At 51.8% G+C, this 27,987-nt stretch overlaps 6 protein-coding genes across 6 annotated transcripts; 4 read left to right on the forward strand and 2 right to left on the reverse strand.

Moving 5' to 3' along the window:
* Positions 1-1,969: 1,969 nt before the first annotated feature.
* Positions 1,970-2,509, forward strand: ALTATR162_LOCUS4563 (uncharacterized protein; the record flags this gene model as incomplete). The annotated part of the gene is made up of 1 exon (XM_043312177.1): positions 1,970-2,509. The coding sequence occupies one exon, from the start codon at positions 1,970-1,972 to the stop codon at positions 2,507-2,509; it is 540 nt and encodes a 179-aa protein (XP_043168112.1).
* A 1,031-nt stretch (positions 2,510-3,540) lies between these two features.
* ALTATR162_LOCUS4564 (uncharacterized protein) lies at positions 3,541-6,792 on the forward strand (the record flags this gene model as incomplete). The annotated part of the gene is made up of 4 exons (XM_043312178.1): positions 3,541-4,016; positions 4,072-4,837; positions 6,149-6,391; positions 6,445-6,792. The coding sequence occupies 4 exons, from the start codon at positions 3,541-3,543 to the stop codon at positions 6,790-6,792; spliced, it is 1,833 nt and encodes a 610-aa protein (XP_043168113.1).
* Positions 6,793-7,743: 951 nt separating this feature from the next.
* On the reverse strand, positions 7,744-8,760 carry ALTATR162_LOCUS4565 (uncharacterized protein; the record flags this gene model as incomplete). The annotated part of the gene is made up of 1 exon (XM_043312179.1): positions 7,744-8,760. The coding sequence occupies one exon, from the start codon at positions 8,758-8,760 to the stop codon at positions 7,744-7,746; it is 1,017 nt and encodes a 338-aa protein (XP_043168114.1).
* Positions 8,761-9,718: 958 nt separating this feature from the next.
* ALTATR162_LOCUS4566 (uncharacterized protein) lies at positions 9,719-11,613 on the forward strand (the record flags this gene model as incomplete). The annotated part of the gene is made up of 2 exons (XM_043312180.1): positions 9,719-10,156; positions 10,207-11,613. 2 exons carry the CDS (start codon positions 9,719-9,721, stop codon positions 11,611-11,613), a joined length of 1,845 nt encoding a protein of 614 aa, XP_043168115.1.
* Positions 11,614-12,791: 1,178 nt separating this feature from the next.
* On the reverse strand, positions 12,792-15,174 carry ALTATR162_LOCUS4567 (uncharacterized protein; the record flags this gene model as incomplete). Its single annotated transcript, XM_043312181.1, has 4 exons — positions 12,792-12,965; positions 14,042-14,120; positions 14,174-15,082; positions 15,134-15,174. 4 exons carry the CDS (start codon positions 15,172-15,174, stop codon positions 12,792-12,794), a joined length of 1,203 nt encoding a protein of 400 aa, XP_043168116.1.
* Positions 15,175-19,395: 4,221 nt separating this feature from the next.
* ALTATR162_LOCUS4568 (uncharacterized protein) lies at positions 19,396-20,724 on the forward strand (the record flags this gene model as incomplete). The annotated part of the gene is made up of 4 exons (XM_043312182.1): positions 19,396-19,405; positions 19,454-19,904; positions 19,961-20,603; positions 20,662-20,724. 4 exons carry the CDS (start codon positions 19,396-19,398, stop codon positions 20,722-20,724), a joined length of 1,167 nt encoding a protein of 388 aa, XP_043168117.1.
* Between the last annotated feature and the right edge of the window lie 7,263 nt (positions 20,725-27,987).

Here is a 27,987-nt window from a genome sequence, read left to right on the forward strand (position 1 = left end):
GGAAGACCTCGGATCAGAGCTCAAGATGGTGCAATCTGGACTGTTTGACGAAGAATCTGTACTTAGGCGGTTGCAACCGAAGAAGGCCCTTTTGGATATGTTCCCTTCGCCCGCTGGTCTCCACGTGAACTTATCTATCTACCTAATTGGTTCAACGAATTTACCAAACGATGCGTGCCCAGCATTTGAGATGGAAGTACAAGGGCATTTACCAACAGGGTCCTTCAAGGAGCTTACAGGATACTACGGGTTCATATTGTATTAGCTAATGGGCCCTCTTGAGGCTTCGGCCCGAAGGCTTGTATATATCTTATCTTTGGAGACCTGTGGGTGCAACCGAACAAGGCCCTTTTGAAGACATCCCCTTGGGTCGCCAATCTCCACGCGTGCCTGCCAGAGTAGCAGCAGCGCATTGACATAGCGTACGGATCTGGCAGGTGGTATTAGCTGACACCATGGTGGCCGACGACTTCATTCAGGTAAAACGATAATCCAGAGTAGACGAGCCACTTACGACCTCTACATTCTAAACAGAACCCATACAGAAAGATACTCGTGAGAAAGATATGTCGCACATGTAACTGACTAGGTAGGATTTGGCTGACGTGATATGTACGCTTACAGCGTGTATAACGAACCTGCTTCATTCACCGCTGCCGTCGTTTGTTGAACATGCAGATGTGCCAACACCCGGACATTCCGTTCTTTTTTTACCTATCAGACAGCGGAGTAAATTGTCTATCCTTGATTTCGTCTCGAACTCTTGTGTGTTCGGCCATAAAGTTGTCTCGGTACCTTAAAGTAGATGCTTCCGACTGGCACGCCAAGCCTACTCGACTTACCGTACGGTCAGTATCTCTCTTCTTACAGATGAGAGAGAACACTAAGAACAGGTGGATATGGAGACACGGCTCGCTGGCGGCTTCAGACGCTGCCAGCAGACCAGCAGCGTCCAATAGCCAACCAAACCAAAGCCTAACTCCAGGTTTGCGATAAAATCGTCGCAATACGAGCGCGAGCCCTGCTTCAACCTGGACCCCGCAGACCTTGGCAATCCACCTCGGAAGGTGTGAGATGTGGAAAGTCTGTGCCCTAGTCGGGTGCGTGCTAGCCGATCGCTACATCCCGTGATTGGGCCGAAGCACCGTTTCCAAGACACAGGTAAGGAGTAAGACGTGCATCGTTCCGGGCCGTGCCCTAGTGCAATTCTGCTGACACATTCTATGGTGTGCAGTTCCAATACTGTGGTAAAAAGCAAAGATTTGGTATGGAGGCGGCTAGTCAGAGGTTGTTTCGCCTGCTAAGGTATCAGGCAAAAGTACCATAAGTGGGCCACTAGCAAGGGGCTGTAGCGCCTAATCCGAGATAGGATAAATAAGCTCAAGTATGTAACCTTGGAACGTAGCGACGCGTCGGGACCTTCCGAAGTCTCACCAGATCGCAAGATCTCAGCAGCCGCATACTAAACTCTTGCCTACCACCACGGTAGTTCGAGATCGAGTGACTAACATGTGGCTACATAGTGAGATCAGTAGTATCAGCGCTTGTTATCAGCTAGAAACCATTCCGAAGTGCTTCCATATTGTCAGGTTTTAGCGTCTCCACATGCCTACAACACTTTGGTCTGAGACAATGGTAAGTACATGTACTGCGATGTCGCCATTGCCCACCAGCCATCAACTCAAGTATCAATGTTAAATTGACTATGCAAGAAAAATATTCAAACGTGAAGGGTAGCGTTCCAACGCCAAAACCCACGAAATACCGTCTCGCATGTGACAGTTGTCAGCACTCCAAGATCCGATGCGACCAGGACCGGCCAAAATGTCGCAGATGTGCGAAGAAGGGAATAGAGTGTGTCTACAGTCCAGCACGACGTGCCGGACGACCACGCACCCGCAACAACAGCAAGAGCACATCTAGCGTTGGGAGCAGTGCATCTGCAAGCCTAAAAGAGTATTTGACACCCATGACGGAGCACGGCATCGCCATTCCAGCCTCAGATCAGACGTCGCCCTTTGGTCCACTCAGTATGCTGTCAGCCTCCGATAACTGCTCCAGCTCCTGCTCCAGCTCCAACACGTCCACCATTCCTAGCATGGCGCAGACTATTCCACTACCGAGCCCCGACGATCTTGAGTTTTCCCCGTATCGACATCCAGACGACAACTTTCTGCAAGGCTTGCCGGACTTCACTGGTTCACAGTGCGATACCCCTAAGCAAACCACCAATTGCTATAACGCCATGTCTCCCGAGCTCCACATCGCTCCAGAGCTTCTCAATATAGGGTTCTGCGGAGCACCATGGGATCAGCAGCAACAGGATCAGGAACAAAATCAATTTCTTTCCACTCCTATGCTCTTCGATGAAGGGCTGCCTTACTTTGGTTTGCTTACCCCTGATGGTCACCAACCACGCCATCTGGATCAACACCAAAACGACATACCAATCCCGACCACAAGCAGCAACAAAGCCGAAACTGGCAGCTATGCGATTCTTCCACAATAGCAAGTGCAGGCGCAATGTCCACAGCCTTTCGACCACACCATTCGTTCGAGAAAATCATGCGACTGCGTATCCAACCTTCTTGACTACCTATCCACACCTTCCTATGGACCCTCGTCATCAGCCCCCACCTTCACCTCAGCCGCCCTATCCACCTCCAGAACACTTATCACTTGCTGCTTCACCACGATAGCATGTCCTAACGCATGCTCTACGCGCCCTTCGACTGCCCTCCTCATCTGCGAAAACATTGACCGGGCGCTCGTGACACTCAAACTGGGCGGCAACTCCCTCTGGATACCTACACTGACGCCTATTCCAAATCATGAAAATCGGACATCTTCATCACCATCGTCGTTGTCAAGCACAAGCGACAGTAATAGCAATGGCATCATGCTTCCATCGTCCAGGATAGACGAGGAGTGCGAACCGCTGCGCTGTGGGACACTGCCGATCCAGGGCGCCGACAGGCGGGCTGTGGTGCGCGTACTGCTAGTAAAGCGGGTACTGGAGGCGCAGCGGGTACTGGAGCGGCTGCGGGAATCCTTACAGTCAGGGTTGTTAGTCGGTGGGGATGTGGCAGTAAAGAACCCGCTGCTAGCACTATGTGCAGATGTCGTAGGGGAGTTTACGAAGAGAGTGACCGAGAAAGTGGAAACCGTAAAGTTGAAGATGTAATGAGAAAAGGGTAGAGGGGGAGTGATAGGGGTCAAGGCTCTTATCGATAGTTCGGCTTGTTTTCTATCTCGGGGAATACTACTCGAGTCAATCAACAACATGATCGCGCGGTGGTTTCCACTCTTCACCTTCGTGGCCATCGCTAAACTCCACATGATCTTCCGGTACCACAATCTCGGCCACCGATCATATAAGCAGCTCTTCATAACCCACAATATACCGATCAAACCTCGGGTAACATCAATTTGAACCCCTGCTGTCATGCGCTTATGTATAAGTCCGTCTTTAGATCCTTATGTGCTGTATCTTTCCAACCATAAATCTGCATACCAACCTATCAGCGAAGAATTACAACCATGTCCGCCATACCATACTTGTCCGAACTCTCGAGCGCAGACACTGGAGAGGGTGTCGCAGCCGATAATGTCCTTGAGACTCTCGAATTGCTCGCCGCCGGCGACATTCCTGCCCCCCTCCGTGACAACGAGGAAAAGCGACTTCGATTTCTTGAGGCCGCTAGAATGGCCTCTCTCAAGCTCGAGCAACCATGGGATACTATGCAGCGTTTGATCTTTTGTGCACTACCACCCAACATGGTACAAGTGGGTATTGATCTTGGGCTGTGGAGGCTAATTACTAAGCGGGAAGGTGCGGTGATAAGCGTGAGTGAGATGGCTGCCGAGTTGGGCGCTGAGAAAGCACTGTTAGTGCGAGTGTTGCGGTGGGCCGCGACGCAGTGGACGGTTGAGCAGGTCGGCACCGAGACGTACCGTGCGACGAACATTACGCAATACCTGTCCATGTCAGGGCTGGAGTCCGTGATATTTCACGTGTGAGTAGTACTTCGCAGGGGTTGATCTTGCGATCATAATTGACTTTGTTTGCAGAACGGAGAGGAACATCGCACTGTATAACGCGATACCAAAATGGCTAGCCGACAATTGCTACAAGCAGCCACAGGATAACAAGAACCTTCCATTCAATCTGAGTAAGAATACCGACCTGCACTTTTTCGAATGGCTATCGCAACGGCCGCGGCACCAGCAGGCCTTCAATGAGTACATGTCTTTCCAGCGAGTGGGCCAAAAGAGCTGGCTCGATGTGTTCCCGCTTGAGAAGTACGTGCACACCTCCAGCACGGGAAACAAGCACCGAACAATTTTCGTGGACGTCGGGGGCGGTTACGGACACCAGTCCAAGGAGGTCATCAGGAGGTTGCCCTGGCTGCAAGGGCGTGTTGTGCTTCAGGATACACATGCAGCTGCGATCGACTCTGCCAAGGGCATCGAAGGCTTGGAGGTTGCTTATCATGACTTCACCAAGGCGCAACCAGTCAAGGGGGCGTGCGTGTACTACCTACGAAACATCTTGCACGACTGGCCTGATCAGGCCTGCCTTAATATCCTGACACAACTCAAAGACGCCCTCGCTCCCGACTCAGTCATCCTGCTTGACGAACTTATCCTTGGGGATGAGAGCACGCATTGGTATGGAGCCTCGTTTGATTTGCTTATGATGGCAAACTACGGGGCGCGAGAGAGGTCACTGGCTGAATGGGATCGCATTCTTGAGCAGGTTGGGTTGGAACGGAAAACGTTTTTGCCATACAGCATGCATGGAGATGGTATCCAAGTAGTCGGTGCTCGAGCAACGGTTCACGAAAGGTTGTAAACATGTGTGCTTTCGTTATTCGGTTTTTGGCGAACGGGAATTGTATATGATGTATCGCTCTCTCCAGAGCTGTTAGGTTGGAAATTTGTGGAATGGCACGTATACCTTTGCCATTGGGCTCCTGTTTCTTGGCCAAAGCATTCTTTTATTGGTAAGCCCTGATTGGCTTCCCAGGTGAAGACCTATCCACCAGTCCAAAAAAAAGAACTCTTTTAGGAATTCAGTTCACAGCCAGCAGAGTGAAGATTACAGATTTGTTTTGGTGTCATCGGTGCATTCCCTCGAAATTCACCTTGGATCATTAACGATTACATGGCGGTAAACAAGGGGGTGTCACTTTGGAGCTTGCGCCGACCGGGTCCGGGACTCGGTAAGTTTTGGTATACCCCGGACCCCGACTTACCAAATATGTCCGCGATAATCAACCAGCCCGGGTCTGAGGCTCTGCATGGCGAAGCCATATGTCTATGTAAGTTAATAAGTAGCTCAATCTCTCGTTACATTCTAGCATTGCGATCAATATATCTTGCGCGCAGAACAGAAAAAGACAACTCACATATCTATACATTGTCATCAGCATCATGGCAAGCAGTTTCCAGATTGAGCCTCTGGTTCACCCTTCGGGGAAAACATGCAAGGTAGGAGTTGGCCAGCTTTTGGAAACACTCTTCCAGTTCTCCGCTTATAAAACTGCGCTTAGTTCGGAGCCGTGGTCACTAGTCTCGATCTGAACCAGTTCACGGAAGAAACAGTGGCACAGTTGCAGAAGGCAACCTAGGAGCACAAACTTCTTATCATCAAAGGCCAAAATAGCCTTGAACCGAAGCGTGGCTAGGAGTTGCTGCAACAGCTCGACCCAGACTCTAAGAAGATTGATAACACCACGTTCGCCCGAGCGTTTTACCCCAAAGATGGGATAGTGGTAAGTCCTAGAAGGAAAAACTCTTCAACGCTGTAAATTCTAGCAGAGAATTGATGAATGTGGAGGTTGCTATCAACTATGTCCAAGTTCCTGACGCGGGCGCCTTCGTCTTTATCGGCAAAGGCCTTCAAGATGACCCGCGCTACGGCAAGCCGGGCCTTAACATGGGCGATACTAATTCCAACCAGTACTACCAGAAGCCGCTTGCAGACCCAGACTTTGAAGCCGGCAAAACCCGCTTCCACTAGTGGCATGTGGACGGAACCTACTGGCAATCCGATCCCCTGATTTTTACTATGCTCCAGCCTATCAAGTTCCCAACAGAAGGCTTAAAGACGCAGACAGTTGAGTGGGCTAACGGCTTGGGTTAGAGCATGGAGGTTAAGCCTGGACGTACAGCGTTTGTAGATGTCGAGCAGTTGTATGACATGCTGAGCGATGAGGAGAAGAAGACGGTGGACCGCAGTTGGGTTGAGTACATGTATTGGCCGTACGAGAAGATCAAGGGTTGCCGTGGTACTCCGAACGGGTTGGGCGTGGCAAACGAGGGTAGGGAGTTACTAGACGAGGAGGTAGAGAGACATGAGGAGAGGAGTAAGGAGTGGCAGAAGAAGGTATGTTCAACCTGGGAAGAGGCTCAATCAGTCTGATGCTAACGCAACTGTAGTTACTGCTGGTCTGGGTCAATCCCGTCACTGGCAAGAAGTCGTTCCAGGTGCAGCACAACTTGGCTCGTTGGTTATTTATCCGCAATGGTCCCAACGATGCTCCCAAGGTTATTGATGATTTAGGCGAAGTCAGGAAGTTTTTGGACAACACCCAAGGAAGAATGATCAAGCCTGAGCACATTTGGGTGGGCCCTGAGGAAGAACATGATATTCTCCTCTTCCAGAACTATGGCCTCTTTCATACCAAGATTGATTGTCCGGCCAGTTGGGACGTCAGGACGGTGCATCAAGGCTGGTTGCCCGGCGGCAAGCCGCCTGCTAGGCCAGTGTCAATTCCAGAGAATTAGATATCATACTGTAGCGCGCCATCATGTATCTGTTCAGACCAAAATGTGTTTTCGACGCTGTTAATTGTGATCCTCCTCTTTGTGACGATCTGTTATCTTCTAATGGGAGCGGCATGATTATTGGTTTTCTGACGAGAGCGGTATAGTTATTCGTTTTCATCTCGGTCTTGCAATCTCGATTATTGCTCCGTCGGTCATCTCCGCGCTGGCCGCATCCGGTGTCCTCCGATCGTGTTGTTATGCCGGCTAGGTTATGTAGTGCTTCGGCCCGATCGGCGGTATAGTGAGAGGTGCCGCCACTTGCGAGTAAGGGACCTTGTTCAATCGCGAATGTCGCGCTGGCTACCCAGGGAAAGGTGATTCACCACCGCGCCTCCCGATGCCAAGGCGCTCATACAATAGTATTATCATCGATCCGATAGTACAAGTAGTGAACCTACCACTTCGAACATCTGCCCACCAGTTTTCCACCATGAATTTCTCTCAGAAAGCGCAACATCCAGAGTAGTCAGGCAACGATGTCATTCTCTATTTTGAGTGATGATTCGCTGCTTCCATATTGAACGATTATATGAGGCATTTGCCTTTGGTCTGCAGTCTTTTGCATCCTTCGATGCGCTCTCATACTGCGTGACTTATGGGTTAAGTTACTGATCATTGGTTTCTTGATGAAAGTTGGAAATACCCTAATATTTCATGGTTTGAATCAATTTGTATTCCTCTATATTGAAACACAAGCTATGGATCACCTTGACTACCCCATACCCTGTCATAAGTTCGTTATATTTGTGTTATCCCTCGTCCGAGAGAATCTTTTTATACAGATTCATTTGAATTAACAGAGTTGCGCGTGGCTCTTCTGCTCTGCGTCGTCGCAGTACCAAGCCCGGCCATAAGATCCGTCGTCTCAACGGCCTGACCAGAGATCTTTCACATCGTCGAAGCCCGGACTCACCACTTCGCCATCAACAATTCACCCAATAAACCGCTCACCAAAACGCCACTGACCCACCACTGACTATACACGAAGAAGTCCCTACACCTGCGCGGATCCCACACATCGAGCTGGGCTAACATGAACAATGCAGCAAGGGAAGATACTGCGGCGCCAACTTGGAACGGGCCGCGCGTTAGATTGCCCCAGGACACGGTAGCCCACAAGAAGCCAGCCATGGCGCTTGCGATCGATAGCAGAAACACCTTAGGGTAGTGGCGCACGGCTATATCCAAAGAGCCCACACCCGCGTTCAGGTCATCTCTGATGTCTTGGAAGGCGTAGACGGTATCGTAAGTGATGTTGAAGAGGGTTTGGCAGGCCCACATAGCGAGCATAGCCTTGCTGCGATCCTCCACGGTGAGCTTGGGGACAGGGGCAGCTGGATAGGGTCCGTCAACGACGGCAGCGTCGACCAAGAAGACGGCCCAGCCCACGCCCGCGCCTAGGCAGAGCTGTGGGAAATTGCCAAAGCGCTTCATGAACGGGTAGAAGAGAGCGAGAACAGTTGTGAGCAAGGCGTGCTGACCCGCGCGGGCTGGTAACGTGGCGTAAAACAGGACGTGGCGCGAGATGGCGAGGACGAGGGTCGTGAAGAGGGCGTCTGGCGTTGTCAGGGCACCGCGAGCGAGCGGCCACTTCTTGCAGCGCTCGACTTGCCGATCGAGATCTTGGTCGACAGTGTCGTTCCACGCGCAGCCAAAGCTGCGAAGGATCAGGCCGTCAAGCAGAAAGATGGCGCTCAGCTTGGACCAATCGGCCGGAGAGAGGGCTTTCGGGTTGGTCAAGTTGACCGAGTAGAGGAAGCCGGTGAAGTACGGGAAGTAGACGCCCAGAAGCCCAGCGGGCTTGCTGAAACGCGTCAGCTCCAAGTAAGGTCCCCAGGAAGGTTTCGGTGCCGCATCTTTAGGCCTTGACGAGATGGATGATAGTTTGGCAGGTGCCGTCTCCACAAGAGTGCGTAGGGTAGACATATTTTTTGTAGCTCAACTATGATGCGTGAGGTTCGATGTAGTTCAATAGGAGACAAGACTCGGAACGAGTTGCCTCTGGGCCTCTCTACTCTTCGACTGCAAACCACTTCTTAAACCGTATGATATTTTCAAACTTGTAGGCTCTTGGTTTGGTATTCGCCGCCATATTATTGGTGTGTCAACACGTCACATACTCGGCATGCGAGGGGCTTATCGGGGAGTTTGGGTGTTATCGGCGCATTTGTTGTGAAAAGGAGAGAAGAGACATAGGCACATTGCATTTCTTCTGCAAAACTTGCTGCTCCCTTTACTTGCCAAACTCCCGCTGATTGAAATGTAGCTTTTGATCTCTGATCCATCATCGGAGCCCTACTCTAGGCCGCCACTTTAAAACCATCAAGGAAGCGAATTTCCGTGAGAGTCTTCCTGTCTGTGGCAGGAGACTGGTCATCCTTCTACGCCCAGCGATGATTCTACTTGATATACCAGAGGGCTGCAGGTTCGTATGGTGGCTTTAGAGCCGTTGATGGTTTTGATGACCTGATCCGGATGGCGAGCTGAGCGAGTGAGGTGGGGAGGGTTCGTCCCTAAGCAGAACTTTAGCGTCAAAATCCACCGTTGATGTACTAAACCCGCGCCCCCACATCAGAAACCGAAAACGGAGTATTTTGATTAGTGTCGGAATCCGACACCACATGAACGCGACATCATGGCAAGATTGCTTTCATTTCGTTTTCGGTCAAGCCGGCTCGGATGAAGGAGGAGCAGATATGGCAGAAGAAGAGGAACAGGGTGAGGTAGCGCATCGAGACGGAGGAGCAGCGGCGGCGCAATAAAAAGCTTGGATTGCCAATTGACATAAAAGTGTGTATCTTGATCCGCAGTCCGTCATTCCAGATATAGACTTCTTATTCAAAGTTTCCTTCTGTGAAGGATCGGAAAAGGAACACAGATAGCTATGCCCAACACCGCCGACCTCCAAGCCCGGTATGCGCAAGAGCGCGACAAGCGGCTGCGACCCGACGGCTTTCAGCAGTACACGCGTCTTCCCAGCAAAGGAGACAAGCCGCTCGCCAATGACCCGTGGATTGACCAAGGGCAGCAACAGGAAGCGGGCCCACTCAAGGACGGTGATAGCATCCAGTTCCTCATCATCGGCGCAGGCCACGCAGGGCTGCTAGCAGGAGGACGGCTAGTAGAAGCGGGCTTCTCAGCGAAGGGTATATACCTGGTGGACGTGGCGGGCGGCTTTGGTGGAACATGGTACTGGAACCGGTACCCAGGCCTGCAATGTGACGTGGAGAGCTACATCTACATGCCTTTCCTCGAGGAAACGGGCTACGTGCCCAAACACAAGTACGCATCGGGCGATGAGATCCGCCAACATTGCGAGCGCGTGGCATCGCATTATGGGCTGCGGGGGCAGTTCTCGACACGGATACTCAGCGCGACATGGGACGAGGGACGGAGGCGCTGGGTGGTCCCATGCGAAAGGAGCACGGCAATGGCGAGGAAATGACCATCTTGACGCAGTTTTTGATTCCAGCCAGTACAATCTTCACAGAACCCAGAATGCCCAAACTCAATGGTTTCGACGAACTGCGCGCCAACATCCCCGTCTTCCACACGGCACGCTGGGACTTCAACTGCACTGGCGGCTCACCGACAGATGCTACTCTCTCCGAGCTGAAGGGCAGGCGCGTTGGCGTCATCGGTACTGGCGCAACGGCGGTGCAGGTGATACCACAGGTAGCACATTGGGCTGGCCATCTATACGCCTTCCAGCGCACACCCTCGTACTGCGTGCCGCGTCGCCAGCAGGCCACAGATGATAGCACATGGACACGTGACGTGGCGACGGGACCTGGCTGGCAGCGCGCTCGCCGGCTCAACTTCGACACTTTCTTCGATGGTGAGAAGCATCCAGCGGACCACCCAGACCTCGTCAGCGACGGCTGGACTCAATTGGCGCGAGGTTTCGCGGGCTTCATTGGGGGTCCGCGCCTTGTGACGCCCCAGAACGTAGAAGAGCACGCTCGCGCGCTGTATGAAATGGACGTGCCGCTAGCGGAGCAAGCACGAGCACATGTGCGGAATAGTGTGGTGAAGGACTCAGCCACGGCAGAGAAGCTACAGCCATGGTATCCTATGTGGTGCAAACGGCCGACGTTCCAGGACGGATATCTGTCCGCCTTCAACCAGGAGAATGTCACACTCGTAGACACGGATGGCAAGGGCGTGGAGCGGTGCACGCCACGGGGTCTCGTTGCCAACGGAGTCGAGTACGAGCTTGACGTGCTGATTCTGGCCACGGGTTTCCTGCTGGCAACGGGTGAAAACGCGGCGCCTGCCGAGCTCTTTGGCATCCCCGTCATTGGCCGCAACGGCCGCCGTCTCAAGGACAAATATGGCGCTGCCGACTTTGGTACGATGCATGGTATCGTCACAAATGGCTTCCCCAATCTGCTTTACCCCGGTCTCGGCAACGGAGCAGGCTTGCCAAACCTCACCGCCGTCTACGACATCGAGTCTACACATCTCGCCAACGTATTGAAGGAGGCTGCGCGTCAGGCTCGGGACCCTGCACAGCTTGTCATCGAGCCGACTAAAGAGGCAGAGGATGCGTGGATGGACGAGATAGAGAAGCGGGCGCTGTGGTATTCTGTTGTGATAGCTTGCACCCCAGGCTACTTCAACCACGAGGGCGCCACGTTACGCCTTGCTAATAGCGACCCTGAGAAGCGGCGGCTGGCGATGCGAAAGGTGCTTCATGGAGGGGGCATGGCTATGTACGAGCGCATAGTCCGCGAATACGATGCGAAGGGCGATCTTGAGGGCTTCGAGGTGTCGTGAAATTCATAGTACATGGTGACGTGAATAGCAACCGCAGCGTATGGATCAAGAAAATAATGCCATAGATGCAGCAGTATGCAATGCTTAGGGAGGCGTGTCGTGCACAGTCGTGTTGTAGTATCAAACTGGGCGCGCAAGAGAGCCGAGGCAGCTGTCCGAGCTGAAAACGCTTACTATCCTTGGTTTGGGTCAAACCTCCTCAACATGGCGTAGCGTAGGGGCGGATTCGAAAGGTTGAGAGCGGCGGCTCGTCGCTTTCTTTGGCTACCACACCACAAGTACAATTGAATCGTTGAATGAAATTCGTTGAATTCCTTGGCCGCTCCGCCTATGTCCGGGAGTCTCTCATTGATGAGAATGGTGAGCGTGGCGTAACATCGTTACGGGACGGCCGTTCATGTCGCCTTCAACTGCTTCGACGAAGTGCTCGACGACTATTAATTCTGATACGATGGCTTCGATAGCGGGCACAATATACCCAACCTTGAAAAAATGTCTGGCGCGTGCGTTCTTTGGTTAGGACTTCATCGGGCAAGGTTTGGAAAAGATAGTCTACTTCGTCCAGCCTACGACCCTGCAAAGCAAGGTATTTGCTAGCAAGCGGGTGACAGCAGGAATGAATATGTAGTCAACATAGCACCCGATAGGTCTACGAGCCCGAGTACCCATGCAGACGACCTGGGCTCGGAGAGTCGACTTGCTATGAGCGGTCAGTCCCTGCACACCATCAGCGCAGAGAGGCCTGCTGTGGCTTCTGTCGCATATCCTTGATAGCTACTGCCACCCAACCAGTACCTGAGAATGTTGGGTCGAAGCTCTTGTGCAGAGTGCTCGCACCCGCTACTCCTCTTTTGAGGGTTTGTGGAGGAAGTCTTCATTGGGCAGCTCTGACACCTGGTGTCCGGTGCCTTTTCGTGCTCACAGCTTGAACCGTGATTTTATCCTGGACAGGACTTGAAGGATTAGGTATGCGAGTTGAAGGTAGTGGTATTGAGAACAGTCGTGGAATGGGCTCGCGCCAAGCTACCAACCGCGTCGCAATTAGACCGTGTGAGCATCAATCTCGGGGTTTCAGGCCCTGGACATCCCGAGACACAAAGCATAAGTAAGGTTCCCACGACGGCAAGCCTCTGCCTTCGGCCAGCGATGACACTGCTTTCTTCCAGTACCTACCACGTTCATGGTGTTCGTTGGTCGCTTCTAGGACGCGTAGATGCTACGCGGATGGGTATGGATGCTTGTCGTGGACGGGGAACATAGCTATCCATGGGTGTGGAAAGAAGCAATGTTTGCTTGAAGACAATGGACTGATGGACATCTGGAGGCGTCAAATGCCCCTCCCTCTCCTTTAACTAGCGTAGATTAGTGGAATGGGGCCGTACTGTAGCTTCCCCGGTAGCGGCAGCGAGTCAGACGGTCTTCTCCTGTAGGACTACAGATGCTCTCACTTCACGTGTCTTTCTTCGACATTCGTACGCTTCCCCCAACATCACCCTCAGACACATCGACGCGAAGCCATCGTAAATCAAGGTGTTCATTATGCCTGCCTAACCGACCCATACATGTCTGCGACAATGTAACGACCAATCTTTTTGGCCTGTCCGACGCCCGGCCTTCTACTCCGCGTCGCCCATCTGTTTGTCTATGTGCTCGTAGCATCTCAGGACCGACGTATACGTATCCCATAACGCCTCAAGGAAAACCAAACCCATCACCAAGCCTGATCCACTACCGTCATCTTGAAACATTACGCACGTCGTCGAAACGTCATAGCGATCCGTCGTCATCCTACATCTAGATATGCCTCCCAGCCGAGAACGAAAAGAAAAGGCTCGGCTGCAATATACAACATGGTGAATATGAATGGAATAAGCAGCCAATATTTTTTTTGGGGGGGGCAATGCTGAGGACAGTCGGCGAAAACGATGTACGCATTAGGGCTCGTTTCGACATCTCAGACGCCTCATAATGGGAATATGCGCTGAAACGCATTGCAAGAAGAAAGCGGAGGGCAAGTGATACTAAGCAAAATAACAAAGGGAAGAAAGCAAAGAGCTGCGTGTAGGCGCGGGCGAACCGCGACATAAGAAGGACGAATGGCCTGGGAAGAGGACGCGGCGTGGCCTAGCCATGGTCTCGGAGGTGGTAGCATGCGCAACTACTTCCATCGAGGATTTCGACGGAGTTGATGCCCCTCCTCTGTGGGCCAGGTAATTTCGGATTACATGTGGCCACCCGCAAGATCCGGATGATGTTGTCGGTAGTGTTTGCGCCTCGCGTCCGACCTTCGGTAGCTTTTATCGCAAGAACTATGTTCGCAGCGCCAGACTCTCACTTCACCGAGGTGCTTCTGTCTTCTGTGTCGTCCATAATTACCCTTTCGGTAGGACCCTTCAAATGTTGCTGTGCAAAAAGGGCAGCAAAGCACGTCTGATAGGGCGAGACTGGAAGAGGTAGGCGCTACGGACTCGGGTGTTGGATGACGACGATCGGTACGAGTTGGTTCACTACTGCTATCAGTATACGTCAATTGTAAGAGTAGTGGACAGGCGAGGCGTACCGTATTGGAAGATCGGTCTGTCCAGAAAGAGATGTTGAGCCAGTCTGTGTCACAGCTCGGTTTTGGAACCTTGAAAACTCGTCTTGATACTGAGAGTGAAGCGGATTTCGCAAGTTGTTTGGGTAACAGGTTTGGTGGCTTTGCTCAGGGCCATCGGGGCGAATAGTGGCCTCGCTGGCCCCTCCCCATTGTTGACCGTTGCGCCCGTCACCCGACGAAGAACCCGAATTGGATGTCCGATCGCTGGCGCTCGGGGTATCTCGAGTGTGAGGTGTGTTGATTACTTCTACCAGGTGGTTCGTTCGTCGTTCTAGGTATTCTCGACGGTTGTCTTGTTGGTTCACTGTAGACCACGGACCATCTCCATCCCCGCCAGTTGGTTGCTGATGAGCAGAGATCCCGTCGTTGTCACCGTGAGTGTACGTGGAATAGAGTCGCCGGATGTCGTCTCCGAAAACATGTCGTGGGTAATCCTGCTGCGCATAGTATGGGGCACTGTCCTGTGTGACTAGTAGCTCTTGGTTATCGAAGGCAGCTAGCGCATCGTACTGGAACTCGAGATCGTTGCCGTTAGACCCGGCATCCAAGGTAGATATCGGGTAAGGTTGGACAAAGTAGTCCGGCTCGGGTCTTTGAGGCTGATGCTCATTTTGGTTGTTGGCAACGCTCGAGGGGGCAGCCTCAGATTGAAGATCGTTTGCTGACGTCAAAGATTGCGGGTAGGCGAGCTGATTAGCATGCAGATTGTTTTCATGACCTTGATACTCAGGCCATCGCTGTTCAGCGTCATACAACGACCCTGCTTCTCGGGAGGATTCCCCACTGGTGCCGGCATCGCCGTGCTCAACATGCACGTAACTATAACAACTTCCGGACCAGGCCACATCGAGAGTAGCAGACTCACTCATGCTATCGCTACGACGATTAGCGCTGTCATCTAATGTAGGATGCTGCGGGTACCTGTGGTCTATATTGGAACCCGTCAAATCCAGGTATTCCATGGCAGTAAGCCTTGATTAAAGTTGGCGATGCGTCAATGATTTTCTCTTCCGATGTGCTGCGGAAGCTCTGGCTCTCTGATCCCGAAAGATCGTCCTTTTGCAGTGACTGTTGGTGCGGAGGGCGAGGAACACGTCGCAACAAGGTCAGGACGAAGGAACCCAGGTCTGGTCGATGATGGAGATGATCCGAGATGGATTGAGGTGGTGAAGAGAGTTGTTCCACAAGTGTCTGGCCGATACTGGTTAGGGGCTACAGGGGTGCTGGCGGCGCCTGGGAGCCTTGCTGCGCAAAATTGTCCTGCGAGGGCCCTGACTTCAAGCCAAAGTTTCCGGATGCTAGATTGGAAGATGTGCGATGACTGGAGAAGAGGTGATGCGCACCAGCAAGTATTGCTGGTGGTGATGTACAAGGCGGACACCAGCCAGGTATATGACAACAGGTGGCCGAAGAAACCACCACCATCATCGGAGCGTAGGGTGAGCGCGGGCAGTCCTTCTAACAATTGATCCGAAACACCTTCGGCCAATCTTTCAGTACCCGTACTTTCGGGACCGCGTTGTCACTGTTCGACAGCATTGTTGGAAGGAACTGTTCCGGCATCGAGGGAATATCGCTGCTTCCACCGGAGTCATGAACCCGGTTTAGCATTGCAACACTATGCCTCCATCCTCAAACCGAATCGTACACACCTCAATCGTGCGTGGCCGATGGGGGTACGATGCTGCTGCTTCAATTAAGCGGTGAGCAGTAGCTCCAAATCGCGCCTTGTTTGGTCCTCCATTGTCAGAGCGCAAACAGGATAGGTTCCCTCCTCTAGGTTGAGGGAGTCGCAAAATTTCCAGAGAGTAATGGAGAACTTTCGGTGGCCTTTCGAGAACAGCTACAGTGACTCAATAGCAGAAGCAGTGCGGGATTGCTCAAGAGTGCTCTTATGTCGACCTTGATCGTTCTGCAAGTCGTGTTCGTTATGCCATCCGTTCTGCTGGCCATTATGATTGGAGGGCCAGGGACCCACTAACTGTCGTCATCGAGATCGCGCTACGGTAGGGAGAGACTAAGCGTTGGGGCAGAGTGCGAGGCAGACTAGAGATACAGTAAGTACGATGACAATGATCATAAGCAGCGCGGAGCTACCTTTTCATCTTGAGTTGCGGATCCGCTTGGCTGATTTACCATGGTAAGGGGTTGGTTCTGCCTAGAATGGAAGCATAGGCTGAATTGACAACGACACAGAATAAAGTGATCCCGAAGGCTTGAAGCGCCACTGTCGTTTGGTATGGCGTAAGAGTAGGAGCGCGTTAGAATCGTGAAAGCGGCATCAAGCTCTAAGCAACAGAAGAGATGGACAGCCTTTATCACCGCTGACTGATTACCCGCCCCTACCTGAAGGGGCCCCCTTCTATGTACGCCTCCACCGATTGTCCTCGGTGTGCTAGGATGCATTCTCCCGTAGCACGTGGGGCCAGCCAGCTGAAGTGGAGAGGCGGATCCAGCCTCAGCGGCAGCACTCTGAGGTTCTGTAACAGCATTCGAATGACTAACAACACTCAACCAGTCAACGCACCCCAATCTTTGATTGTTCGTGCAACAAACGATATTGAACAGCAACACATCTTTGTTCAGCACACGCTGAGAAATGATCGTTCTGCGCAATACCGTTTTGACACAGAGAATGTTTAGCCTCGGCGAACTTTGCAACCTCCACGTTGTGGGTGTGTACTAACGCAGCTATGGATAAGATCTTGCGCATGGATAGTGCCGATTTTACCTAAGCGCCCTTGCTACCTATGTAAAGTACTAATATCCGATCAATATGTGGGCAGTTCAAGCCGCTTTGCATATCCTATCCCTCACGCAGCCCTCATACCGAAAGGAAGCCACCGATGAAAAGTCACACGCGCTTGCGCCACGGATTGAGGCCGAAGTTCATACTAGCATGATCTTGGCCTCGTATTAGCACCCAACTGACATTGCGGCGGCTATCGACATATGTAGACGAGCGTCTTGCAGGGACTGGGCGCTACAATACACCCGCGGGTTGAGATTACATGTGCGAACGAGCCACTACGCTGATCGATCAATGAGAGAACACCTGTTCAAACATTTGGTGAAGAGTCTAGCTCTTTTGGGATGTCTTCCGCGAACGCCAATCAAGTACCCAACGATCAGTCCAGGTGCGGGCCGCATTCGGAGTGGTGGCTGCGACGACTGTGCCGCAGTTTAGGAAACTGGAGGAAGGTGGTATTGGGTTGACAGGAGCCGAGGGTTGTCTGCTTGTGGTTTTTCTAAACGAAACAGGTGGGTGAGCGGCTAGATGAGGCGTAGTTCCCACCCACCTTATGCAAGCCTATCTTCCACCACACCATCATCATTTCAATGGGTGGGGCCGATGGGCGGGGAGTAGTATGTTATTCAAGTTGCGACACCGCGTTGAGCGCGCTGTTTGTAGTATTGCAAGTCCATACAGCGCTTGTACAGCGCTTGGAGCTCAAAGTGCCGGCCGTAGTGTCAGGTGGACCGTTGGGGCGGGAACCACCAGGGTGGACACCATCAAAATGGCAGGCCGTCATCCCGAGACTAGCGTGAATTGCGTTATTCTCAATCCTGACCTCCCGTCGCGTGCAGACCCGACGCGCCGGTGTTGCTCATGGGACTGCGTAAGGGATGTAGGACTGCGCGAACATGACCGGGCTGGCGGAACTCTACTTGAAGGATTTGATAGCCTGCCTATGGTCTACCACCACTACCAATGTGAGAATTGTCGTAGGGTATGAACTAAAGAGTAGGTGATAGTGCGCCCGCAGTCATCGAGTGGGTGTGCTCCACAGGTTGCCTTGAAAGTGCAGATTCTTTGGGTACCAACACAAACCCGACGATCAGGTTGAGAGCTTTCACCGCCAGTCGCAGTGTACAACAACACGAGATCCTATGCGGAATAAATTTGGTAGTGTCCGAAACGATCATTGCAAAGGCGACGAACAAAGAACGAAGTTCAAGCATTGCCGAACTTGTTAGGAGTTCTTGCGTGAGGAGCAGCCTTACGCAACCGCAAAGAACTCACGACGGTTGGAGAATTGTTGGATGCCGCGGTGCCCCCCATCCGTGCACCTCGTAATTCCTGTAGCTGGGACATAGCATTAGTGGAGAGGTAGAGTCGCGTGTACAATGGAGAGCCCAACGCTCTACTGACCGAGGCCTTGCCAAAGTAACGACGGAATTACGTGTGCCGGGACTAGAAGATACAAACCAACGGATCGAATCCCACTGCGAAGAAGCTACTAGTACTCCGCGGACGGAGACAAACCTATGGCAAGTGGTAGACAGTATTGGGTCGATATTGAGGGCGCTTCTATAACCGAACGTGTACAACTCCGGATCCAGTGTTCAAGACTCTTTCCATCATCGTCATCATATGCTTCTAATATGAGGCTACTTGGGGTGGATCGCTGTTCGGCATAGTATTACCCGGCGCTGACCACCATCGACTATACGCCCGTTGCCCGCTGGGCAGTAAGCTCAGACATGGAGAAGACCATAATGTATGTGGCTATGATAGGCTTACTCCTGGATATTTATGTAGTCGTTATTTGCTCAGCCTCACCTAGCTGCAATAGTCTTACACACTTGGGGCCAGAAACTCAGGATACGGAAAGACTGCTTTCCAAGACGGCATCTTGGTTGTAACTCCCTACTGTTTAGAACCCAAATGCATAGATTGGATTGAGTGATTGTCCCGTAGTGGATATAGTGGCCGGAGTGGCTTGTGACAAATGATATGCAAACTCGTCATGGTACAGTAAATCAGTGTCGAGATCATTGATCTCAATCAAGACTACGCCCGACTGAGGCGTGCCGCACTCTTGCATGTTGCAGTGACTTCCTGTAATCGGCAAGGATAGTGATGGGCGAACGGGTTCCGGGAAAGAGTGTGATCAGAAAAAGCGAATGCGGTAGTCTTCGCGGTCTGGAGACAGTTGTGTGGTTCATATTCCATGCTTACCCCGTACTGAGACAGCATACCAAATAGGTTGCTTGCAATTGTCGGTTATACAGCTCCTTCTGACGCCCAGATCAAAGGATACCCTTATGAGAGGATGACTTGCTTCCAGGATCTTCGTCGACGACCGATGAGTGCCATTGGTAGTAAGCACTGGCATGATGACCTTGAACGACGAGCCTACAATGAACGAATCAGTCGTATGCGGAAATACGAATACCCGATGCTCAAAGGTATGCTGGGGTATAGCATCCCTTTCACATGTCACTGACAGCTGATAGACCTGACTTATCTCGACCACGGCGGTACGACTCTCGCGCCGAAGTCTTTACTCAAGTCTTTCTGCGATGAGATGCAACGCACCCTTCTCGCCAATCCGCACTCTGATTCAACCAACCCGAGTGTGACCGCCATAATGGTAGAGGAAACGCGGCTTGCGGTTTTGAAGATGTTCAATGCCGACCCAACGTACTTCGATGTTGTCTTTACTGCCAATGCGACTGCGGCAATCAAGCTAGTGACCGAAGGCTTCTCGGGTCAAGACGAGGGATTCGATTACTGCTATCATCGTAATAGTCATACAAGTCTGGTTGGTGTTCGGGAACTGGCGCATAGTAGCCACTGCTTCGCTTCCAACGAGGAGACAGAAGACTGGCTTGCCGGTGGGAACCACGCCCTTGATGGAGAGCTTCTGTCAAGAAGGCCGATGTTGTTTGCGTATCCGGCGCAGTCGTAAGTAACCTTGCGCACGCTATGGAAATTCGCACTGACGTTTTACCCCATGATAGGAACATGAACGGCGAGCGGCTTCCACTAGATTGGGCCACAAAATTACGCCTGTCGTTACACCATCCGCACTCTTACACTCTCCTCGACGTAGCCGCAATGGTATCTACGACCACAATCGACTTAAGCAATCACCTCTTCGCCCCAGACTTCATCACCCTCTCCTTCTACAAGATCTTTGGGTTTCCAGACCTCGGTGCTTTGATTGTTCGGAAGGCGGCTGGCCATGTGTTCGACAAGCGGAAATATTTCGGAGGCGGTACGACAGAGATGACGACATGCATTGAAGAGTCATGGGTAGTTCGCAAGGAATCAAGCCTACATGCACGGTTAGAGGACGGAACAATCGCATTCCGGAATATACTTGCTTTGAAACATGCCATTACAACCCATCGCAAGTTGTTTGGTGGACTTGAGGAAGTCTCGAAGCATGCCAGTTGGCTTGCTAAGATCCTGCACGAGCGCTTGGCGAGAATGGCTCATTACAATGGCGCGCCAGTATGCCAAATATACCAGTCGAAAGACTCCAGTTTCCGCCGCTCGCGAACACAAGGACCTACCGTAGCTTTCAATGTATGCAGAAGCAATGGGACATATATTGGCCCGTGGCATGTCGGCGCTTCCTTGAGAGCGAGTAGGATCCATGTGCGTACAGGCAACGTTTGTAATCCTGCAGGTATCGCATGCGCACTGGATGTGACAGCGGAGTGGCTGCGAGGAGCGTTTGATGCAGGCTATCGATGCAATACCGACGCTGACATCCTAGAGGGGATACCGGTTGGGATAGTTAGGGTAACTCTCGGAGCCATGAGTACCTTAGAAGATGTTGACGCGCTCGTTGATTGTCTTTTGCGGAGCGTCGTGGAGCATAGGGACGGCTTCCATGCGACTATGGAGGTGTATGGCAAGAAGAGAGAATGGATGCTGGAATCCAGGAGCCCTTCCGTTTCGGAGATGACGGAAATCGGGACAGAACCCACGACACCAGGACGCGGAGAACATGCGAGCGCTGTCGACACCCCTAGAAGGCTGTTTCCGTGGTTGAAAAGGAGGAGAATTTGGTTGTCCGCCTTGATGCAGACGGGCAGATAGGCTGAGAGCGTTCTGTAACGAGCATGCGTACTTTTCGCGTTGGACAGGTCAGCGCATCCTAGCTCATCTATCAAACACGAATCATGTTCATGGTTTTCTTGTGGTACTTGTTGTGATCGTGCCTTTCACGAACTTCAGAGAGATGGTATGCTTTCGTTCTTCAATCGGCGCACACGTCTCTGATGGGTCTGGTACAATAGAATCGATCTTGGACGCCCCATCACCTTCCCAGCCCCCACACAAGATCGACTACGCTAGCCCATCAAGACCTTAGCGCAAAATCGCTATCCGACCATCTCAATGCATGCGCATGTGCAAATGCAATATGAAACCGGCAGAGGCTAGATGGCACCTTGCGCAGGTGGCAAGCAAAGACTCCGTGCAGCTTGAGAGGGGCAACGATCCTAGAGGAGTGCATGTGGGAAGGCTACGTTTTGTGGCTGCACCCGCCAATCCTTGGAAGCTGGAGCCCACACGAACTCCGTTGGCGTTAACGCCACTTCGTTGAAGAGAAACAGTTTGACTTGCTTGGACGCGGTTCAATTCGCCGTTCCGTTGAGACTCGAGAGCGCGATATGAAGCATTGATTCCCTTTGACGTGTAGTTCTAAAAAGAAGTAGAAGCGCTGCGGCGATTGGTATGAAGTGGGAGAGTACCTAGGTAGCCTCTTTTCGATACGATTTTAGGGAGCGCGCACTTGCTGGATTCCTTATTGCCACCCTGGTTAGTTCATAGGTAGAGATAGGTCTCCGAAATCGTATGCGGCTTTCGTAAGTTGTTCACGAAACTCAGCTGTGCGACTTTGCGCAGACCGTCGTCCACTATGCGCGCTAATCCCATGTCAACGGAAACCACTATATGCGATGGCGCACTCAATAAACGGAAAGCGGAAGCCCCGCACTTCAGTTGAAAAATGGCGTTTGAAATGGCTGTATCGATCGTCAACATGCACACATCCTTACTGCTGAGTTGCGAACTGTTGGCTCAGCGCTGACAGGTAAGGTGGAGGCGGCTCTATAGCTGATAGACGATTGGTATATCAGCTGCTGGTTATGTGCTTTTCGCCCTTCCAAAGGGCTATAGATACTTTTGCGGTTGCGATCCGCGGAAGTGTGGTACCATGTGCATGCACGCTTCACAATTTCGCAAGCTTTCAAACGGCTGGCTTACCCGTACGACTTGTTGGTGTGCTTCAAGACTTCAGATAATCGAGCTTCAAAGCATGCTTTGAATGAGGAGCAGATAGAGTGGCCGTGGGTGTTTCCAGTAATTACAGGCTTTGAAAGGCGCTGTGGGAAGCTCGTACAGTACGGCTGTGAAGGCAAGGCCACCTCTCACCAAATTGAGAAGGACAAGGTAGGCGCTTTGTTTAATATGATATGACGACGCACCTGACCAGCCATGGGTGGGGTACTCTGACCGTTGTATGTATCTGCGTGATCGCCGTAGAGGTTGCGCCTTGCGGTTCTGCATCCGCCATGCATCTATTGAGAATAATAGGCGTACCTAAGGATGCAACCAAGGTGAAAGCAGGAAGTTTGGTTGATGTGCTATAAGCACAGCCGATATGCCGCATTCTGTCGACTTCTTGAAGGATGCTGTCCAACTCAAAACCTCTTTCTCAGTGTCGCCTGTACTGTTCAGTGCCACATACTCTTCCACTCTGGACAACGCTTGTTTCTCATGAAAACAACTCTGTCACTAGCCTCTAAAAGTCTTTGAGGGGTTCTAAAGCCGCCAAATCAGCGACTCATCACCCATGGGGTCCTTAACATTTGTGTTGCCCCATCTGCCTTGCAAGTGCAGTAGCTGACCCACTCGCAACAAGGCAGTACAACTCTCGCTCAGCCATGCCAGCTCACTGCAGCTCATCACAACGTGGAGCCAAAGACGGTCTCGGACGTGGGTACTGTCGTTGAGATATGGCGCGAGCATTCTGGTTATAATGGATCATCCTTCCATGACTTTGCCTGCTGTTAGTTGTCGCCTGAAGGGTTGAAAATGGTTGCCCTGTACGCTGGTACGCAGCATCAGTGGTCCGACACCAGGCTCCGTTTCACCAGCGCCTCGGCATCGTAATTATTCATTGATCGCTAGTACAAGCAAGGTCGAGGCGACGTGATTCGAAGTACTTTCCGCGTCGCTGCACAGGCCCGTTTTTTCGAGTCGACTCGTTCGAAGAACGTCACCCCGCTTGCTGTCTTCATTCTCAGGTATCGCCCAATAGATGCGTCCTGACGTTCGTCTCGTAGACTTTCTCTTCCGTGCATGTCAGCACTGCCCACATCGACACTAGTTCCCCTGTTCGCATCGGAGGGAAGTGAGGCGGCCAACATTGTCCCTTTTACCCAAGGTCGACATAATAGCAACACGAATGTCGTCCGGTGCTGCTGCTGTTCTTGAAGCATCCCCTCATTACCGGAGTTCTTTGTCATCCTTGCTGTCATCGGGGGCGGTTCGTTAACGTACACATTCGTTGTACCTCCTAGTCGTTGTTCGTTGCACACAAGAGACTTCTCCGTTCATGCAGAGTGTTCTCTGCTACTGATCTTCCTCTAGAATCGTCGGCCTTGCGGATTCATCGCCCACAGCGCTTAGCAGGATCTGCCTGAGCGCACAGCCTTCCCCCGCCTACCCCAAGTCTTTTGACCTTTGAGTCGCGTAAGAATCGCAAATCCTCCTTCTCGATCAGGGGCGTCGATAGAAAAGACACTACGCATCAAGAATCGCGCTATGGCATACGACAATGTACCCCGTGGCCGAGAATGTACTGGCAGACCTGATGCACGTCGACGTTACGTTGCGGAGATGGATGTTTTCGGTGCGATCGGCGATTCTGAAGAACTACCAGCCAGATACCACAAGGCGGTAAACCGAGACCTTGAACGACCAGCAATAAACGTCGACAAGCAAGGTGCGGTCGAAGAGTGGAAATGTAACGAAGATCCAAACTCTGTGCTGTACACACACGTTGATAGGAACGATTCGACGTTTCACGACCAACTGGCAACACGGTACGATGTCGAACAACCGTGGTTAGAAAACAGACTCACCAGCGAACCTTGGAACTCATTAGGGTTGCCATATCACCAATCAGGTCTTGCTCATCTGGACAGTGCGATACCTTGCGCCAACATTGCGTTGCCTACTAAAAGTCCAACAGTGGGTAATTTGGGACATGCCGGTACATTAGCATCGTATTCCCATAGTGTGGCGACCATACCAGCATCACGAGCGTCTTGTACTGTATTGTCTCACGACAGGATGGAAGATCAATCAGAGTTGCATCCTTCTACAACGAGGTATTACCACCCTTCCCTAGTCCAATGCTGGTCGGGACGCTCGGTCGAGTCCGCACCGAGCCGGTTGTATGAGAGAAGATCTGGTTATGCAGAAACGTCTGCGGAAGCATCCAGTTGGTCATCCTACAACAACCTTTCTAGGTAGGTGGATATCCGTCGCAAGCAATGAATGACTGCTGAACTCGGTATAGCGGACCGGACCCAGAACGAAGCCAGCGAGACCTTCTCATCCCTACATATGCGCCAAGCTGTCCATTAGCTACATATACGAGTCGCGTATCATCAACGCTAAGAGAAGGACAGCTATACTGCCCTGCGTTTGGTTGCAGTGCCAACTTCAAAGGACTCTATGCGAAGGGCAGTCTTGCACGCCATCGACGACTGAAGCATGGCAGTGACCAAGGCCAAGAAGAGCGCGAATACAACTGTGAAGAACACGAGTGTTCAAAAAGCTACAAGCGTCAGGACGCACGCGTGAAGCATTATCGCAAGCACCATATCCACCTCGCTCCTGGGCCAGCGCTGTCGCGTAAAAGGTATCGGTCGGTGTGACGCCGTGTCAGGACAGCCACGAAAACAGTCTGATCGACACTCGATGGTGGTAACAGATCTCATTGTTGTCCTAGGTCATCTCTGATTCGCACGTTCCTTTATCTCTCCATTCTTGTGTTGTAATAACACTTCGCACATGTTTCGATGATGTTCGCTGTACTCTTGCAAATAGGGACAGGTTGCTTAAAGAGACTGTTGTGCTGGTCCTGTCAGGCTGTTGGTACGCTGAGTGCTTTTAGGGGATCGGCGTGATGGGCTGATACGTGACGGTGGGGTTGGAGTCGGTCCTATGATGCAGAGAAAGAGACAGATGAAGGTATCGATGCTATCAGAACACGAAAGCTAAAGAATGTCAGAGAGAAGGTACGCATAGCGCCGTTGTAGCTACACCCGGAACGGATATCTACGTTGGAGGAAGTGAGAAGTGGCCATGGGGCTGGAAGATCAGGGCTCGCCGCTAGGTCGCCTGGTTTCAGAGAGCCAACCGGGGCAACTCCACGCAACGCGATACCTATCTTTGAGGACCCCATCGACACATCGAAAACACAACTTGCCGGCCGAAAATCTCCTCGCGTATCTATCTCGGCCTTCAGCCTCACTGCTGCGCTGGAGAGGAAAGACGCCGCAACAGACGATCTGCGGTCGGGTGGCAGCTTGCTTCACTTTTGGAAGAAGGCAGTTGCCCCGTCGTTTGGAGAACTTCAGGGACGCCGTATGCAGCGCGACCCGACTGTGTAACTTGGTACAGCCAGTGAAAGATCTATGAAGGTCATGGATATCGAGCTTTCTCAAGCGTGTGTACTCCAGATAGTCAAAAGTCGGAGGGAATTGTCCTGAGGAACAGGGACGTGCAGGGGCGCCCGTATACATCTTCTTTCGAAGTAACGATCCCTTCATCCTAGACCTCGTTCGCCACGCGTTCTTATAGAATCGGTACGCAGCTTGTCAGCAATCGGAGAACCGGGGAATGCTAATGACTCTTCACAGCCGCATCTTGGTTGTACTAAAACATCCAGAAGAGGAGCTACCATCCACGAAGTGTAGTACTGCGCCGGGCTGTGCGATGTCATCAATGACAACGTCAGCTGAGACTGCTCGTGTATCAGCTTCAATCACGAGCTTTCCATGTCATTATCCGTTCTGGGCGCATCCCATCAGCCTGAGCGCTCTATACGCTGTGCCACGTCGCCATGTCCGATAGCAGCAGTCCATGGCATCGCATGTTTACCTTCCATGGTGTGAGTGGAGAATGTGCATCGCTGGTAAGGCATGCTCGACTGGGCTCACAGGGCATCTGCTCAATGCCCAACCACCTAGGAACGATATGCATACGTCATGCAAACATGGGCACTCCGTGGTTTTCTTGACTTCTTTTGTTTTTCTTGAGAAATATTCACTTGTCATCGCGTGCATCTGATGGCAAAACACAGCCCCATTCAGAATGTTTTCTCGCCTTCCACGTGCCGAGAACTTCCGCCAAGGTCGCCACACACACTGGGGGCAAATTTACGAAACCGCTCGACAACGCGAATACTGAAAACACCATATTTCAAAACTTCGGATAGGACTATGTTTTATCGGCTGTAGATAGTGCAGTCTGGTAGTATGTGCGACCGCCTGAGCGAATTCAAGGTCTTCATTTGTCTCCGCATCATCTATACCGATCATCCGAGCTTCTATGCAGGTGTCCAATGGCACGGTGCGACACTACGCACGCCACTGTGCATGCGTGGTTTGATAGACCTCTGCTGACTGGTTTACCGCGATAGTCTTACACCCAGATTTTGCTCAGCTGCGCTTCCTTGGCGGTGTTTTGGATTTTCCAGTCATCGTTAGACGACGTGGCTCCCCTTGCTCCTCATACGCCTGATCAGCCCAACTTTTGAAGGATGTAGGAACTAGTACTGATCCTGGTACCTACTTGTCTGGTTCAAGATGACTTGCAGGAATGAATGAGGCAGCATCGCAGTGGGGTGCATACCGAGGTAGCTGGTACAAGGTACCCGTCGCCAACCAAGAAGCCCAAGATTGACGCCTTATGCCTGCCTCACTTCACCTGATGAAGAGCTCTTCAAAAGTATACACTCTAACGTAGGCGTTGAGATGTTTTCAAGAGGTCCAAATAGATGTTTAAGGTTTGATGAGTAGTCGCCTGTCCAGCTACAATCCTAGCGCCGAACAACCGCCATTGGGAGGCGTAAACTTGAGCTATCAGTTTGGCACGTACTGAACAGTCCTCGTGGTTAGTTGTTAGGGATATGAAGTACTTCGTTAAGGTTAAGGCACTGTTTAAGTAAAGCCGATGGGGAACTGAGATTGAGAGAATAGTTGGATTTACAGGATGCAGTTCCCTTAGCCCAACAGGAAGCAGTTGGGATAGTGTCGACAGCGGCCAGTGATTGCGTGACGTATCTCGGGTGTTGGAGGTAACACAGCGCTGTTGAAAGTTTGAAGAGGGCGTCATTCGGGCTCTAACATTCACGAGGATATGTGTGTAGTATCCCGAGGCCTCTCCTAATCGGTGGACCATATGCGACAGCACTGTGTCATGCCAAAGTGAAGTGTGAGGGGATTGGTAGCTATGAGATCGTAATTTTACACGGGTATCATGTGTATCTTAACCTTCCACTTCAGTTGGGATTTAAGCAGTACTGCCTAGCAGTCTAGGGCTGTCGGTTGTCACGCAGCAGAGCGATAAGCTACGAGAACAACTGGCTTCACAATCATGAATCGAAAGGGCAGAAGACATTGCAGAGTCATAATTCGGGCATTATGAATACTCAGGTTGGGTTCAACGGGAGATGCTACCTGCAATGCGAACAGTACCCGATGAATTAGAGAAGCGATTGGAGGGTGACGTAAGAAAATTGACATGGGCATATCACTACAGTCACAGCTTTCGTCACACGTCGACGAGTCGCCTGCATCATGGATTGACAGCGAAGTGCTCAGAATTCGCTTTGTAACCGCAAGCAATAGGCTAAGAAGCATGCACATGACGTGCACATACAGGCCTGCACACATCATCAAAGTCATCGACAGGCCTACACCTATCTGGCAATTTAGGGGGAAAAAAAAGGAAT

This window comes from Alternaria atra (genome assembly GCF_907166805.1).
Source record: "Alternaria atra isolate CS162 genome assembly, contig: 23, whole genome shotgun sequence".
Classification (NCBI taxonomy): Eukaryota; Fungi; Ascomycota; class Dothideomycetes; order Pleosporales; family Pleosporaceae; genus Alternaria; species Alternaria atra.